At 50.7% G+C, this 18,178-nt stretch overlaps 1 protein-coding gene across 1 annotated transcript in view; it reads left to right on the top strand.

The window, feature by feature from the left end:
• ppargc1a (peroxisome proliferator-activated receptor gamma, coactivator 1 alpha) overlaps positions 1–14,892 on the top strand; it is a 38,678-nt gene extending 23,786 nt beyond the window's left edge. Inside the window, 11 exon segments of the mRNA XM_047048853.1 lie at positions 2,725–2,744; positions 2,746–3,365; positions 3,367–3,544; positions 3,547–3,756; positions 3,758–3,811; positions 3,813–3,910; positions 5,244–5,342; positions 6,262–6,382; positions 8,264–8,385; positions 8,767–8,918; positions 11,936–14,892. Of these exon segments, the coding sequence (XP_046904809.1) occupies positions 2,725–2,744; positions 2,746–3,365; positions 3,367–3,544; positions 3,547–3,756; positions 3,758–3,811; positions 3,813–3,910; positions 5,244–5,342; positions 6,262–6,382; positions 8,264–8,385; positions 8,767–8,918; positions 11,936–12,039 (1,778 nt within the window). The 3' untranslated portion in view covers positions 12,040–14,892.
• The last annotated feature ends 3,286 nt before the right edge of the window (positions 14,893–18,178 follow it).

Raw genomic sequence — 18,178 nt, forward strand, 5'->3', positions numbered from 1 at the left:
ATTAGAGGGAAAAGCCATTAGACAGGAGGGACAGCTCGTGGGGATATTGAGGCCTTTCCCCTCCCGGATTAGGTTTTAGTCCCGTGCAGCTCCCAAACCTCCCTGATGTGGAAGGGGGGACAGACTGGGGCGTATCAAATCCCTGTGATAGGAGCTACAAGTCCCCAGGTGACCTGCTCTTAGCAGTATTCCACCACAGTGGAGATTGCAATCCTTACCAGGTGGAGGTTAGCCATGTGGGTGGGGCGGGGGGGAGGGGCTATCTCAGTCGGAACATTCCAACAAGGTCAATACCGAGACCTTATAGTGTTGTAGTAATAGTAGTTTGGGTTTAGTGTCCCTGACGTGTATGTCTCATCCAACATCAGTGCTAGTTTGTAACTATACTTGATATACGTACTCTACTATATCTACATCTTTTAGATAACTATACATAGTCACAATGTTTATAGTGCACAACTGTTTTGATGTGGGACTGTTTCCTCTGTGTCCAAGGTTGCCCTGAGTCCCATTCCCGCTGAGGTGCACCAGACAGCTTAAGTGGCACCACTAATCTCCGAGCTAATAGATTTATGTTGTCTTTAATTATTGTATCTGGTGACACTGTGGTGGTCTATGTGTTGCTATTTGCATGGGCTTACTGCAGGATCAACTCTTTAAGCTTCCTATTCGGTATTCGCTCTGAGGTCTCTCCGCAATTTACAGCGCAAGGGAACGGAAACAGATTAGAACAAACCCTCTCTCTCTCTCTCTCTCTCTCTCTCTCTATCTCTCTCTCTCTGTCTCTCTCTCTGTACTATATGATTGGTGTTTGTGTCCCGGGTGCTCCCGTCACCAGCAGGTTTGAGTGAGAGCCACATATTTATCTAATTCTGATTTATTTCACCATCGCTAATGCCTTCTAGTTTATGACCCCAGCAAGCATTGTTTTGGACAGATGGCGTTTCAGCGAAGAAACAGAAGTTCCTCAGCCCTCCCCCGCCCCCCTCTCTTTGCCACCCCCCCCCCCCCCCCCCAACCCTCTTCTCGTAGCTCATGTCACTGAGCCACGAGAAGCGATGCATGAGAGATGCAGCCTAGTAGACACCGCAGGACTGCCACGTTGAGAGACTGCTTTCCTGTCCTCCGTGGCTATCACTAGGCAGTGTCTGTGTGAGAGAGGGAGGGAGGGAGCCAGCGCTGCTTACTGGCCAGTCCTGATCAGAAGTCGGATGATTGGCGGGCGGATTAGCCAGCCCAGACTCAGGAAATGGCCTTGGAGGGGAGTTTTTATGTATCTGTCACTTCCCCACTCCGTCCCTCCTCTGCCTCCACAGCCAGCATGGCAAACAGTCCTACACAGGTTTTGATACTAATAGCTGTCATTTGGGTGCAATTCACCAGGAGGAGAAAGTGATGTGCATTCATAAGATTGGTTAGGGGAGCGTGGGTAGACACGATGCCTGGGTTTAGCTACAGAGAGAAACTGTGAGTGAACAGTGAGTGTGTGTGTGCGTACGTACGTGTGTCGAGTTGTGTAAGTGAGTGTGTGTCTGTGTGTCTACAGCTTTATTTGTGTGGTCGAGACAGATAGAGAAGGAGATGATAGGAGACAGAGACCGAGAAAGAGGGATTGATCTTAGGTGGGAGATGGAGAGAGGGGAATAATAAAATAACGGAGAGAGAGAATAGGTGAAAGAAATAGACAAAGGGAGGCAGGGAGAAAGGAAGGAGGGAGGGAGGGAGGGAGGGAGAGAGGTAGCGGGTTGTTTGTGTGAGTGCATTAACAATGCTATAAAGCTTCCCATCTCAGGACTTCCCATATAACTGCCATCTGCCTCGCCATAAATCTGTCAGACGAGGTCGGCCGGGCGCGGGGCGGCGAGGCGCGGGGATCCGAGGAGAATGACAACTGGCTCGGCCGACAGTCACCACTCCGCCATTAGCGGGGCAGACATCTTCCTGTGCCAAACGCACGTCACATGACAGCGAGCGAGCGCGCTCTCCCCAAAATAACAAAAAAAAGAGATTGTATTGACATGTCTCGCTACCCTGACTGGCAGCAGGGGAGAGAGAGAGAAGCTTCCAGAGATATGTACCGTGTCATGCCGGTGATAGATTTTCAAAGGTAGCCAAAGGGTCTTTGCTTTTATTCAGATCACTTGGCCGCCGTCCCGAGACCTACTGTACATTTGCCGACGGCGGGGACGCAATGTATATTTTTGAAAGGCTGTGTTCACTTTGTGTGTGTGTGTTGTTTTTCTGGTGTGATGGGGCTAGTCCAAGGTCACCCAGGGAGGGGGGGGGGGGAGCCACTCAGCTGCGAGGCGCTCCCCCATATTAAGTTACACCGAGCGTTACATTAATCTGTCAAGATTGCAATAAAATAGGGATCAGGATTAAGGCTGAATGAAAGTGAATATTTTAATCAAGCCGGTGTGTGTGTGCGCGCGTGTCCACTGTCCCTGTACATACACAGGTGGGGAGGGGATGCATTATAAATCCATTGTTTTTATTTACTCTTTTTTTCTCTCTTTTTTTCTCTCTTTTTGTCTCTCTCTCTCTCTCTCTCTCTCTCTCTCTCTCCTCTCTCCTCATCTCTCTCTCTCTCTCTCTCTCTCTCTCTCTCTGTCTCTCTCTCTCTCTCTCTCTCTCTCTCTTTCTCTCTCTCTCTCTCTCTCTCTCTCTCTCTCTCTCTCTCTCCTCTCTCTCTCTCTCTGTCCCTCCCTCCCTCCATCCCTCCAGGTCTGACACCACCTACCACGCCCCCCCCACAAAGCCAGTCAAGAGATCCCTTTCAAAGCATCACTCAAAACCAAGTTGTCTTCATGCTCCTCGTCCGTCCTGGCGTTCAAGAGGGCCAGGCTGAGTGAGACGGACCCCTTCTGCCCCCCGGCCCCAGGCGGGGTCCCCACCTCCAGGAAGGGCCCTGAGCAGACTGAGCTGTACGCCCACCTGAGCAAAGCCTGGGCCGCCCCCCTCCCCGCCACGCCCGCCCCGCCGGGGGCCCCCGACTTCCACCGCGACCACAAGCGCGCCCCGGGCCGCGGCTACGGAGACCACGACTATTGCCAGGCGTCAGCGGGCGGCAAGCGGGACGGCGCTGCCAAAGATGCCCCCGCCTCCGTCGCCGCGACGGCAGCCGCGGCCGGCCGGACGACGCCGTCCGCCCCCGCGGGCCCCGCCCCCGCCGTCGGGGCGGCGGAGGGCCGGCGTGTGGAATGTAAGGACTCAGCCATGCCGCCCTCTTCCTCTTCACCTCCTTCTTCCTCATCGCCATCACCATCGTCATCCTCGTCTTTGGCCAAGCAGCTGCAGAAGAGCCCCGTCTCTGCTCAGGGGCGGGGGCCGGAGCAGACCCCCGCCCAGGCCCCACGGGCCCCAACCCCGGCCCCCCAGGGGGGACCCGCACCCGCCCGGCAGCGTCAGGAAGCCCCTGCGCGACCAGGAGATCCGGGCGGAACTCAACAAGCACTTTGGCCACCCCCAGAAGGCCATCCTCAGCCAGGGTGGGGAGGGTGTGGAGGCGGGGGCACCGGGGGTGCGAGGCGGGGGCACCGCCGCCCCCCCCAGGAGAGTCCGGCTGGCGAGGAGGACCCCCCTAAGCTGGGCCTCTCAGGGGAGCTCCACCCGGGCTTCCCGGCCTTCCAGGACGAGCTGGATCTGGGGGGGCGCGAGGGGCGCCTCCTGTACCCCTGGGAGGGCACCCCTCTGGACCTGCTCCTCCACGACTCTCCGTCCTGCTCCCCCTACAGCTGCTCGCCCTCCGTCTCCCCGCCCCTCCTCCCTCCTCCTCTCCCCCGGCCGGACCTCGTCCCGCTGGCCCCCGGGCCCCCGAGGACTCCCGCTCCAGGTCCCGCTCGCACAGTTCCTCCTCCCGCCACCGGCGGCGCTCTCTCTCCAGCTCGCCCGATGGACGCCCCTCTTCCTGGTAAGCGCTCTGCCAAAGTCCGCGTCATCCCCCCTCCAGGCCCTCCGTGTCCCCCTGCGACCATTAAAACAAGGGCGGGCATGCTTGATGTGATGTGCGTGTTTGTATATATATGTGTGTGTGTGTGGGGGAGGTGATGTCAGGTGTGGTCATCTCTCTGAGAGAGTAACTCTGGTTCACTGTCAGCAGTGCTGCCTGAACTGAACTCACAGCTCAGGAAGGAGTCATTATTCCTCCCACAAACAACTTGAACAGTGAGAGAGATCCAGGCAGGCAGACTGTGAGCAGACACGGTGTCGTCTGTGTGTGCTCCGGGCTCGGTTTAAACACAGCGGTGGACCCCCTTAGCCGTCCACAGACACTGCAGCGGGCGAGCGTCCTATCGTCAAACTGGGAGGTCTCCCTCTCTCTCTCGCTCGCTCGCTGCAACAGAACATTTGCCGGGGGAGAGCGGTACTTTGGAAATGACTGGCGCCCGAGGCGTCGTTCTGTAGTGTTATCATCACAGTCTTCCCCTCTCCCCCCCTCCCCCTCCCCCCCCCCCCCCCCTTAGTTTTATGGGAGCTGCTTCCTCCCCCTCAGTAGCCCCCGCCTCTCTGTTTGATGCTCTGCTGTTGTTTTAAGTTGCAGCTGTTCTGTTTGCCGAACAGAAAAACCTCCCCCCCTCTCTCTCCCACCTCTCTTACTCATCCCCAGAGATGAAAGACCAATATGGGGGTGTGGGTGAAGTGTAATCCTGCTCCCCCCCCATCCCCCACCCTCAACACACACTCTCTCTTGGAGACTTGTATCATCACAGCAGCCTGAGAAAACTACAATTCCCTTGGTTTTCTTTGATCAGGGCTGAGGGGGTTGGAGGGAGGAGGGCCTTGTGTGTGTGTGTGTGTGTGTGTGTGTGTGTGTGGAGGGAGACAGTTAAAAAAGCAGTTTATACTCCAGACTTTCAAGAACTTAGTCTCAAGGGGATCTTTATAAATCAGTCAGTAAAAGCGCTGACTCAGACCTCATAATGCTGATCATGTAACAAGGTCATAACAGGGGAGGTGTCCAGGTTCGGAGGTGTTTTTGACAGCTTGACAGAACCAAAACCAACTCCTCTTCCTGAACCTGCCTGCTGGTCCTCAGAGTTCTCCTTCCCTCCTCATCACTTCAATAATGGAGCACAGCTGTGTGTCTATGGTCCACTTACACATCCCTGTTAGACCACAGGGGTGTGTGTTAGTGTGTGTGTGTGTTTTACATGGTCCAGTTAAACCACAGGGATGCGTGCTATGCTCCATGTAGCTGCAGCTAGATCAAGTCCAGGTGACTGACGTGCCTGTGACCCCTGCAGGTCAAGCCACAGCACAGACTCCAGCACTTACCGCTCCAGGAACCACCGAAGCCCCCATTCTGGCTCCCGCTCCAGGTCTCCTCTGGGACGCAGACCCAGGTACACACACCTCCCCCTGACACAAACCTCACACACACACACACACCCCTCCCCCTGACACAGAGCACACACACACCCAGGCACACGCACCTCCCCCTGACACACACCTCACACACACACACGCACCTCACCCTGACACGCAGCACACAGTCAGTATCTGGAAGACAAGCGGCTCTTAAAGGGACAGTAGACGAGGATGTAGAGGTGTGCAACAATAGGTTTCAAGTCATGGAGGGTAGGCGTCCAGTAGGTGAGAACAGATGTGAAGCAAGCCAACCGGGCCTCCTGTGTCCCGTCACCACGTTGTCCTCAGCACCCCCTGCCACAGAGCTAGTTCCATATTCAGAGAAGCGCTGGCTCACTGAGTCACGACCGACACCGTCCTACCCCCCCCCCCCCCCCCCCAGCCCCCCCCGCTCCGAACTGATTTGCCACGGACGAGGCTAACGACACCCGACAAGCCCCCGGAGTCCTCCCTCCCTCCGCCCGGCCGCACAGCCGCGCCTCGCCGCCGGCCCCCGGAGAGAAAAAAAAAGAACGAAAAAAAAAAACATGGAGAAGTTGCTCTCCTGTTTAGTTTCTCTCCCAGAGTGGCGGATGAAGCCCTAACTAAGCAGAGAGTAATGACATGTGAAGCAGCGCTGACAGCAGCAGCTGCCAAGCCCCGCCCGTCACCTCCCCTTCCTGCGGGATCCATAACCTCGGAAGAGCGGCCGCCTCCGCCGTCCCCCCCGAGCGCCTGCACCGGGACGGCAGAGTGGAGGGAGAGGGGGAGGGAGGGAGGGGTGGACGGAGGATTGGACAGCTCTTCCCTGGTGACGTGAGGCCGTGCGGGGGTGGGGGAGAGGGGGGTGGGAGGCGCAGGTTTTGGAGGGCGCGGGAGGACGGAGGGTGTGACTGACGTGTGGGCTTCTGGCAGGTACGACAGCTACGAGGACTACCAGCACGAGCGCCTGCAGAGGGAGGAGCACCGGCGGGCCTACGAGAAGCGGGAGTTTGAGAGGGCGGAGCAGAGAGAGAGGCAGCGGCAGAAAGCTATAGTGAGTGTTTGCCCTCCCCGTCTCTCCTGTCCTGTGTCTCCCCCCTGTCTCACTCGCATCACCCCCCTGTCTCACTCACTTCACGCCCCTGTCTCACTCGCTTCACCCCCCTGTCTCACTCAGTTCACCCCCCTGTCTCACCCACTTCACCCCCTGTCTCACTCGCTTCACCCCCCTGTCTCACCCACTTCACCCCCCTGTCTCACTCGCTTCACCCCCCTGTCTCACTCAGTTCACCCCCCTGTCTCACTCAGTTCACCCCCCTGTCTCACCCACTTCACCCCCCTGTCTGTCTCACCCACTCAGAGCCAGTTCAGGGCCCATGGCCGCCGCATGTTCCCTTTTTTAATGAAAGAGTTCATACTAAATGAGTCACTGAATCATTCAGCCTACACACGTTTCCTCTTTATCTCCAGGTTGTGTATTTTTGAAGTCTCTGGTGTCTGGAAAACCAGCGTCGGATCTTATTAATCACTCCACAGGGATGAGGGTTAAAAACAAGGAACCAGAAATGAAGAGAGAGGGGGCCGTGGGGGGGAGAACTGGGGATATTTTGGGTTATGTATTTCAACCGTCTGTTCTGTGTGATGAATATCAATGCTAGGTTCTTCATCGGAGTAGAACTCTCCTGCTGATGAATGCGTACGTCAAATAACAAGTGTACACACACAGGCGCACAAACACACATACACAACCAGCTTGGCATGAACGCATTTGAGAGGATACAATTAAAGGAGAAAGAGACCAAGCTGTCAGTTGAGGTTTGGGAGGCCAGATAATGTAAAAGCTCCACACACTTACACACACACACACACACATACACACACACACACACACACACACACACATACACCTACACACACACACACACATACACATACACACACACACACACACACATACACATACACACACACACACACACACACACACACACACACATACACACACATACACGCCCCCAGGATGCCATCACTGCATTTTTATCAGTTGTCAGCAACTAAAATCCCAAATCAGCAAACACTTTTGTCTCAAACTGTGTTTGTGGAGAAAAAAAAGAGTTGAAAAGCGTCCGGTCTCTTGTTAATGTGTCGTATCCTCTCTTTCTGCTCCGGAGAACGAGGGTTTCTCTTCATGTAGCCCAGCCTCCATGGAGTGGTGAACTTTGAGTTTAGTGCCAGGCAACTGATTTAAATGTATAAGTTACCAGTGCCCTGAGGGTAGCATTCAGCATTTGAATGGCTCTCAGTAGACTTGGCCCAGTAATGGCAAGTAAATGAATGAATAAATAAATAATGTTGGTGATACAACACAGCCCCAGGCCTGTACTGCATTATATGATTAGCACACGCAATTAAATTGCTCCAAAACTATAATTGCGGCCTCGTGCTGCACTTGTAAATGATTCTGCTGTGACCTTGGTGTCCTTTGTGGTTGGTTGCAATCATTTAGTTTCTCCCCCTCTGGGCATCTTGCAGCTCCTAACGCTGTTTCGGACCCCTTTCTGAAGATGAGACCATCAGGCCTGGTTCACTGACCAACTCTGACCTATAAATGAGATCTTCTTATCCTAAGACAGCTCCGCAACTTATCAACCAGCACGCACGGGGCCTTGTACCGAGAGAGGGAGATGTTTAACAAGACAGGAAGAGTCCAGGGCTGAGACCCCAGCCACGCAATCACAGGAGCAGAACAGACGAGGAGGTCAAAGGGGGCCGTCCCTACGTCTGCCTTCGCCGTCGGCTGGGGGGGGGGGGGGGGGGGGTTGTTTAGTTACCGCCATTGTGATGACTTGAGAGGGGGGGAGGGAGAGGGGGCAAAAAGCGAGGAAAGCACTCCTGCTTTAACCGGCGTTCGTCCCTGTGTTCCTCTAACGAGCAGGAGGAGAGGAGGGTGGTGTACGTGGGCAGGCTCCGGGCCGACAGCACCCGGGCAGAACTGAAGCGGCGCTTTGAAGTCTTCGGAGAGATCGAGGAGTGCGCCGTCAACCTGAGAGATGACGGGTATGGCTCCCGGACACTGCGTTTGTGTGTGTGTGTGCGTGCGTGGATGCGTGGTTGTGTATCTGTTTGGATGGGTCTGTGTTTGCCTGTGTGCGTGTGCATTTGTGCGCGCGTGTATGTGTGCACGTGTGCGGCTTGTTAGCTAGATTCTTCATTTCTCCTCTACGGGCAGAGGTAGAACCGAGGCAGGGCTTAGCCTTGTCCTGCGTCAGAGGACCTTGTTTTCACTCTTTTGTCCAGGCTATTTCTGGAGCCAAGATACATTTTTGATCGATTTCTCTTTTGCATATAAATAGCGCGGACGCCAGGGAGCAGAGGCTCCCGCCACTGTCCCCGCCCAGGGCCCTTCTCTGACTTTTCCATCTTCTGTTCTGGACCCAGGGACAATTTTGGCTTCATCACCTACCGCTACACCTGTGACGCCTTCGCCGCCCTTGAGAACGGACACACCCTGCGCAGGTCCAACGAGCCGCAGTTCGAGCTGTGCTTCGGCGGACAAAAGCAGTTCTGCAAATCAAATTACACAGACTTGGGTAAGTGTGCGGCTTTGCTGTAGAACCCCCAACCCCCCCCCCCGCCCCCCCCCCCTCCCCCCCCCCCCCCCCCCCCCCCACACACACTCTTCTTGACTCAGTTATTTAAGTGATGCTTTAAGACTCTAAGGAAGACCAGAGCGTGGATGCCTAATGTGTCTTGGCGGCGTGGAGGGGCAGAGAGACTCAGTTCTCAGTGGCTTCCAGGAACAGAGAGAGGTATCTCTGTTCCTCCAGGAAGCATGCGGCTTCTTACTTTCCTCCCAGTCTGGATCTGTGCACTTAGTCAATATTAGAAGTATGGAACCGAATGAGGACGGAGGTAGATACAGTGTCTGAGTTGATATCCTATACAGGGATGTATATTTGATGGGCTGGGAGGAGAGAGGGAACAGAGGAGGGGTGAAAGAAAGGGTAGAGGGAAGATGAATGGAGAGGGAAGGAGACAGAGGAGAAGAGGGGAACGGGACGAGAGAAGAAAGGAGACGAGGGGAACAAGAGAGGAGGGGGACAGGAGAGGAGAGTAGTGACAAAGAGTGGAGAGGAGAAGGAAAGGAGCGGAAGTGGGGAGGGCCGAAGAGGCAGGGGAGAGGAGAGGGGAGGAAGGGGAGAGGAGAGGAGAGGGGAGAGAGAGGGGAGGAAGGGGAGAGGAGAGGAAGGGGAGAGGAGGGGAGAGGGGAGAGGAGAGGAAGGGGAGAGGAGAGGAGAGGGGAGGAAGGGGAGAGGAGTGGAGAGGGGAGAGGAGAGGGGAGGAAGGGGAGAGAGAGGGGAGGGGAGGAAGGGGAGAGGAGAGGGGAGAGGAGAGAGGAGGAAGGGGAGAGGAGAGGAGAGGGGAGGAAGGGGAGAGGAGAGGAGAGGGGAGAGGAGGGGAGAGGGGAGAGAGAGGGGAGGGGAGGAAGGGGAGAGGAGAGGAGAGGGGAGAGGAGAGGGGAGGAAGGGGAGAGGAGAGGAGAGGGGAGGAAGGGGAGAGGAGAGGAGGGGAGAGGGGAGAGAGAGGGGAGGGGAGGAAGGGGAGAGGAGAGGAGAGGGGAGAGGAGGGGAGAGGGGAGAGGAGATGGGAGGAAGAGGAGAGGAGATGGGAGGAAGGGGAGAGGAGAGGAAGGGGAGAGGAGGGGAGAGGAAGGGAGGGGGGTACAAGGTTATGTCCCAGCAGCCCCCCTCCCTCAGAAGCGAGGCTCCATCTGCTGCCAGCTGTTGTGGTGTGGAGCAGAGACCTGACTGTGACACATAGCAGCCTGTCATCTGCCTGGACAGAGGGGGGACAGTGTGTGTATGTGTGTGTGTAAAAGAAGCAGAGACACGTGTGTGTGTGTGTGACAGCTGACTCTTGATTGACTAATAATCGGCAGTCTATTCCTCCAGTGATGCTCTCTAACACACACTCACCCCCCCCCCCCCCCCCCCCCCCCCCCCCCCAGAGACACCAGCTCGCCTCTCTGCCCAGGGAGCTGGAAACCAGGACTAGAGTGCATGCTTTCATAGATAGATGTTTACACGTGCATGCATATATGTATGCATGTACATGAACACACACACATGTATTCCGATCTTCATACACCAGTAAAGGACAGCACTTTAAGTTCTGTACCGCTATATGCTATAGGTGATGCATTTGATCAGTAATGTAGGATATGGGTTGGAATCCAAGCTGTGAGCTGCACAGGGAGCCTTTCAGAACGTTCCCCTTAAACACGCCATCGCGGGTGATGAAGAACCCAATGAAGAACCTAACCCAACCACAGATCATCCACTCCATCTGATGATGAAGGCTTAAATAGCCGGCCGGGCACGAAGCAACACTCACTTTTTTTTCCATTCAGTGTTTATTTTCAGACAATACAGGAGGTCAGACTATATAATGCCAGGACATTGAAAGGTCAGAAGGTTCCTCAATGGAAAGAGAGCTCAACAAGAAATGAAAACATTATTGTGCATTTCTGAAGCTCGGGGTGAAACTAATGGCTTTTTTTTTTTTTTTAAGGGAGAGAGGGAACAGTCCCTTCCTGGAGTTGACACTCCAGCAACATTTGTTAATCCAAAAGCCTTGAGGAAAGACACTGGGGTCCAAAATGACTAATCAGTCTCTGAGAATGAAAAGACCTTCATTCCACCCCTCTATCTTTCTTCCTTTCTTTTTTTTTTCTTTCTAAACAGGCTAGTTCAGTCCTTCCTCACACTGTCCTTCCTCACACTGAGATGGGAAGAGAAAGACAACAAAAAAAAAACTCCCTTCAAGAGGGAAGACTTGAATAATGTTGTGCTACAGAGGACTGTTTCCTCCTCTCAATCTCGCCGGCTCTCCTCTTTGTGTGTGGTTGTTTTCAGAGAACACTGTCCATTAGTCCTAAGTAGAGCGCCGGGGGTATTTTTCATCCCTCAAGGTGCGGCATGTGACACCCCCCAGCCCTGGGCCACAGTATTAGATCACAGCTGGCGTCTCCTGCCTGCCATGGTCATTCCCATTTCTCAAGCTCTCCGCCCTGCCTCTTCTTCCCATCCGTGTGGGGCCCCATTTGTGAAGCTGTCTGCCACCGGAGATAAGACACCCTCGTTTTTTATTATCGCCTCTACCGATCAAACTCCCGGGTCCTGCGCTCGTACTTTGGGAAAAGGGTGGGGGGGGGGGGGTTTGGTCACGATCAAAAGAGCCTTTATTTTTCCACCTTGAGCATTTGAATGATGTGGAGTTGACTTGAAAGCGAGGTGTCGGCTCGTCTCGAGGCCGTGTTAGCCATGGAAAACAGGCTCCTCCCTCCTCTCTGAACTAACTTAGCCGGGGCACCACCACCGAGTCGACACACCCAACCGGTCAGACAGCGCTACGGCTCTGACGGCCAGCGAACTGAACCGACACGCTGATACCAAACACTGCATGTATCCGCCGATGCCAGAACCAGGTCTCGTCATGAGCAGGCCAGACTCCTGCAGCATGAGAAGGGGTCCGGTCTGGCATGTGGCAGCCACCAGGTAGCCTGACTACGGCGCGTCCCCCTGACCTCCACATCTTCTCGTTTCAGACTCCCATTCGGATGACTTTGATCCAGCCTCCACTAAAAGCAAGTATGACTCCATGGATTTTGACAGCTTGTTGAGGGAGGCCCAGCGCAGCCTGAGAAGGTAACAGTTGCCGTGGCACCTGCAGCCAACCGAGAGGGAAGGCTGATACCTCACTGATGTTTCTGTCCTTTAACTAGGAGACTACCACAAGTTTTACACTCAATATAAGAGAGTATTTAAAGATGAATATATATAGACTCCAAATATATACATATATATATATATATATGAATATATATATATATAAAAGAATATATTAAAACAAAGTTTACATGAACATAGCTGCTGAAGAGCTGGGAAAAAGACATTAAGAGAGCCAGTGATCCCTCAGAGCTCTGCACAGATGTGTGTGCTGTGCTGCTGTACAACTGTCAGTCAAAGATATAAACATTTGTGAGAAATTTCAAGCACTACAACACCCACAATGCTTTGAGTGGTGACAACGTGCAGCTTGTTCAGTCTGTTTCCTTTTCTTTGTTGTTGACTTTTTTTTTTTGCTTTTAGTCTGGTGTTTGGATGTGGTGTTACATTTTCAACAGGAGTTTAACGAAAGGTACATTAGAGGCTTGAGGTAACATTGCTGTCTACATTTTGTGAGAAAAATGTAACCCTGTATTTACAGATACTATTAAAAGGAATATTTTTATTTTGTGTACATATCAAACAAAGTTCTTTATTTGTTACAGCTATGCACTGTAAAACGCAGCCTTTTTTAAATTATGAAGATTTTTTCTTAATTCAGAATGTGGATCTGTAGGTATTACAATGATGTTAAACATATTGGATGCCTACATGACGTTTAGACGAGATGACATGATTGTAAAAATGTGTCGATGAAGGATTGCTCATTTTGAGGGAGCATGTGAACGAATTTCATTTTTTAAGAGTTATTTTGTTGCGGGGAAAAAATTTACCATGTATAGTTTTATCTGTTTATAAAGTTTCTCAATCAGTGTTTTCCCTACACAACCAGTGTAAAATGCATTTTTACTGTGTTTTTTCATGATTGTAAAAACAAACCCATTTTTTTAATTCATTATTTCTGACAACAATCAATATTTATCCAGTCATTTTGATTTCAATGCTTTTATGGTTCTTGTTTTGATCATTTCAGCTTCAGCAAAGACACGATTACTATGTTTAATCTGTTCGATCAGGATAAACAATATACATATTTATCTATTTATTTTAATATTTGAATCAAAATATTTATGCTCTCCATCTTACATGGCGTACCTCAACAAATCCTTTCTATTTATATAGTTTTTTTGATTTTGTTATTTAACTTACAATCAGTGGGTACGGTGTACAATAATACAGGTTGTGTGGGGATATTACTTTCTATGCCTTTCAAAAACAATCACTAAATTCAACTAATCACTCAGACTCAGTTCAGAGATGCTGTTCACTGTTCAAGTGGTTTCTTTGCAGTGGTTTGCAGCTATGGAAACAAAATGTCTACCACATGCTTTTTCTTTACACAGTAGGACATGAAGCAATAAACTGATTTTGTAGGTATTTTGTTGTACCACTGTAAAACACCTGTGTCGTAGCTCCACACACGCTTGATTATGTGAATGCCAAACAAAGTTTACAATTTCCTTTCTAATTTTTTAAATCTTGTATTTGATGTACAAAATATATAAACATGATGATAATAATATTGACATTATTCACAATAATTACAAAAAGGATTAATAATAATACAAATGAAAGAAAAAGTATATAAAAAAGCAATAAATTATTTTTCAGAGTTGTATTTGAGCTCTTATTGTTGTGTGGTTTAGGACCTAGCTGTTACCCAGCGGCTGGCCAGACATACACGGCTCATTCCAGAACAAACCCCCCCCTCAGAACCCACACGGACATGGTTTACCTTCCATATTTGAATCTGGTGTGTTTGTTTCACCTTGAGACATCTTTGTAATTGTAACTACTTGGCTACTCAGCGTGAAAATGGTACAAGTTCACCTAGACAAGCATCCAAAGCACTAAACCCTTGTTGTGCAGTGGACGCATGGCTCTTCAAAGTAGGAGCGTCTATGCAGGGTTATCTGGCAGGACTTGAATGACATCGTATAAGCCTAGAGGAACCACTCAATATCGCATGCTGCACCACTTTCCATTAGCTCCTGCCTCGCAGTCCAGATATCACAGCACCTTCAACGTGACATTAAAGGTAACCTTGTGGTTTCTGGTTCAATTAATATCCCGTTTATAGCGGGAGCCAAGTAATAAGAGAACCAGCCGCCATCAGAGGTGGTAGAAACCTTTTGTATTGAAGCTTTGTTGATCACAGGCTACCTTTTATGGAGTGTGACTGTGGAGATGAAACTGCTCATTTCTGTGATGCAGAGAGGCAGGACTCGGTGGGGGGAAATGGCTCTACCTGTATCTCTCCATCTTTACACTTCTCTCTGGCTCTTCAGCTTCTGGGTAACGGTGTTGTGTCCCATTTGATAGATGTGGCTTTAATCATTGTGGTAAATATTAAAAAAAAAATCTGCTTTGTAAATCGCCTAGATTAGCAATATATTATAACACCTTGAAATTTCAAATGTGGCAAGACTTTTTAATAATGTGAACTACGGAGGGATTTGCCACTGCTTAAACGTTTGTTGGGTGATCATGTTTCTTTTGGAAGGACTATGTGTGTGTGAAAGTGTGTGTGTGTCAGTGTGTGTGGGGGTTTTTAGGCAGGTGTGTGTGTGCGTGTGAGAGTGTGTGTGTGTGTTGGGGGGGGGGGGTTGCTTTGGGTTGTTACCTGTTTGTGTCCTATCCAGGTTGCCTTCTGCCAAGTCCTTACCAATGCCTTTGTGGTTTTACCTATTGTATGACTTTCTTGTGGATTTTATTTTTTATGTGCAATTCTCATCAGCCTCACCATGCCAATAAAGGGAAATGTGTTTGAAAGAAACGTGAAACCTCCCTTCCATGTTCTTTTCTTTTTATTGTCTCAACTACCCCCCCCCCCCCTCTCTCTGTCGGCGTCTTTACTGCCCCTACACCCCTCCCTCCTCGTCTTGTCAAATATTTACGCTACAACCAAATTGAACGAAAGCTATCTGCAAGCTACTAGCGTTGTGCCCAGCTATCCGACCTATGAGTTTCCCCTACTGAGAGACTCTTAACTCCATTTCCATGTAGCTCACCTCTTTGACATGCAGATCACCTGAGAGGGTGGGGAAAACGCTGTCTGTGTCCACAACTTACCCAGCGCGCCATGACTCTCGCGAGTTAATTAAAAAAGTTGGGGGGACAAATTCATTAAAACTGCAGAAGCGCCGATGGAGAGCCGCGAGTGGATGGTGCGCTTGATACGCGTTGGCTTCTCATTATCGCTGCGTCCCCCCAGCAGTCTGCCTGGGAGGTGGCCTCTCCCCACCAGCCCTCACAACCTTTCTTCCCTCCACCGAGCGAAGGGATATGGGAGGAATGTGCATTAAACTTTAAGGCTTGGGGTCTGATTGTGTTTTTTATTAAGGGTGCCGTTTAGCCCCGGAGAAAAGACGGCTTTCATTTGGGCGGTGCGGCGGGAGGTCTCCCTCTGCTTGCCCTTTCTACAGAATGAAACTGTCCCCTGGAAATCTCTGGTTCCCCGCTCGCCGCTTCCTCCTCCCTCCTCTGCCTCCATCGCTACAATAGGATGGCACACTTTATCTGTTATGTTATTATTAACCAGGAGATAAGCACCTATCTCTGCTCTGGTTTGAGGTAAGTGGTAGCCTTGCAGATAATGGGGTTTGATACTGTTGGTCTCTCTCCTGGACAAACAAGAAACAGAGGCAGCCATGTCCCTGGATGCCTGAGTGAAGCACATGTACTCAAATGCTTTTTGTTTAAAGTTTAGACATTAGAAAGACTAGCATTTAAACCTTTCTTCAGTGCATTTATTAAGACCAATTTAATCCAATTCCAATTTTATTGGAATTATTCCAATTTCAAAAAGGTGAACTGGCTACAGAAATTTGGCCCATCCAGCCATTACAAAGTCACCACACAGCTCCTGCCTGGTCTAAACTGCTATCCAAGACCTGATCATTAGTTAGTAAGTAGCAATGAACCAATCACAACTCAGCTGAGAAAGCAGGTAGCATTCTGACAACCAGTCATGGTTAATTTCCAATCCTGCATGCATGTTGAATTCTGGGCTTCCTGTCAGTCTTAGGCTGATGTGTTTCCTACAGAGTACAGTACTGGCTCTCTCGCATCATGGAAGCAGGTCAGGCTGAAGAAAAAGCTCTCGATAATACAATTAAACTACACAAGACTAGTTAATTAAAGGCTGTGGGGTGGAACATGGGCAATGCAACCCGTAATTTAGTATCAGGAACAGTTCCTTCAAGGGGAAGGGCATGATTCATCTGAAAAATTCCATCGTTGAAGGTCTCATTTTTTCTCCCTAATAGTATAGACTGGCATTCTAGTTAAATCACTTGCCTGTATAATTTTATCAAAATAATGTAAGTTAAGTGACACTATTATGACTAGGGAGTAGGAATGGGGGGGGGGGCGGGGGTGTTACTGTGTGCCAAGAAGCCGGATTAGGAAACTGTTAGAGATGACAAAATGACATCAAAGGGATGCGGGCCAGACAAGGTCCCTGGATTCCTGAGTTCCTCTCTTGGTTTCCTTTTTAAGGCTTCCTAAGCTCGGGCCCCCAACCTCCCATCCTCCCTCCTCCCATCTTATTTTATTTTTAGAGGATTTCATAAGCTGTGCTGTTCCTCTTTGTCACCAGGCAAACGCTGTACTCACAGAGCTCTCCACCCATGCGGAACCAAGCTTGCTAGTTCCAACCAGACTTGCCACCACTGGAGGAAGAAACGGCCATGTTGGAATATTACAACATCTTAATCCCCATGACTGGAAGCAATGAGCTGTTGCTCTAATCGGTTGCCATACTGTATAAAGATGAAGAGATTACTGTCTTTATATTAGGACCAGGACCCTCATGGTATGATAAACATAGAAGCTAACTACTGAGGAGCCCCTGGGTTCTATTTCTCTCATAACATCATATCAAAACATATTTTGTTCAATTTCTCATCATAGCTTCCCAATGCCCCATCTTGTGTTAGGTCATCCATTTTGTGGAACACCAGTGGAAAAGATACTTTATTTAGACCAGACTACAGTGTATAACCACTCTAAACATTGTATTTGCTCATCCAAGCTCCGGGCCACGGGATCCAGTTCCGGAACAGCTTTGTGCTCACACATTAGCCCCTTGGGGTTCAAGCACATCTCTGCTAGGGCTAAATGACAGGAGAAGATAATGATGGAGCCACAACAATCACTCCCTCTGCCTTATTCCTGGCTCTTGTTTCAGCACTCTGCACACTTTAAAGAGTAATGAGAAACAGAAGGGCGGTATTATTCTTTCCCCCAAACTACCAACTTGTGGGACTGAATGTATACTTCGCTGGATAATTAATGGCTACATCACCATCTGCTGTGTGTCGTTGGCGAAAAACAACGCTAATTACCTTGAGTGTGGCCCAAGACGTGCGTATTAATTGGAGAAAAAACAACAACCCTCTAACATCACAATCAAATGAATCGACCCCACTGTATTTGTTAGATGCGGGGGGAACCGTTACCAACAAGAGGCATGGCCCTGTTCAGTTAGCATTTTACCACGTCGCCGACCATACTCCCTAAGTGATAGGCCCGAGAAGCACCTGTGCTATGCGCTGCCGGTTGTTGCCGTGCCCCGGGGCCACGGCAGGCCTTTTAGAATGCTGGGGCTGGCAACTCTAGCAGAGGGACGTCAGCAGAAAGATGAGTCGGTGCTGTGACCGTGGGGACAGCCGGCTGACAGAGGGTGTTAGGGCTGCGGACGTAGACGGCTGGGCTTTTTGTGTACGCATCACCTGAAAGCGTGTGAGAGAGAGAGAGAGAGAGAGAGAGATTTAGAATTGAGTCAACTTGACAGGACTGTGCAACAAAGCTCCGCAGGCCAAAGCCGTTATTTCCCTTCCATCCGCCGACCCGTGGATGGGGCCCGCAGAGGAGACAGGCTAATGATGGTCAGGTGTCGTGTAGCTGTCAGAAAGTGTGGACAAATACGATGAAGGTGTGAGAACCATCTCAATCAATTATTTGTCAATCATTAAGCGGTATCAATAGCTATTAACATAACATCCGCTACTCCCCCATCTAAGGGGTCTAGTCAACAAACTGACAAATCAAATAGACCT

The sequence above is a fragment of the Hypomesus transpacificus genome, chromosome 25 (genome assembly GCF_021917145.1).
Source record: "Hypomesus transpacificus isolate Combined female chromosome 25, fHypTra1, whole genome shotgun sequence".
Taxonomy (NCBI): domain Eukaryota; kingdom Metazoa; phylum Chordata; class Actinopteri; order Osmeriformes; family Osmeridae; genus Hypomesus; species Hypomesus transpacificus.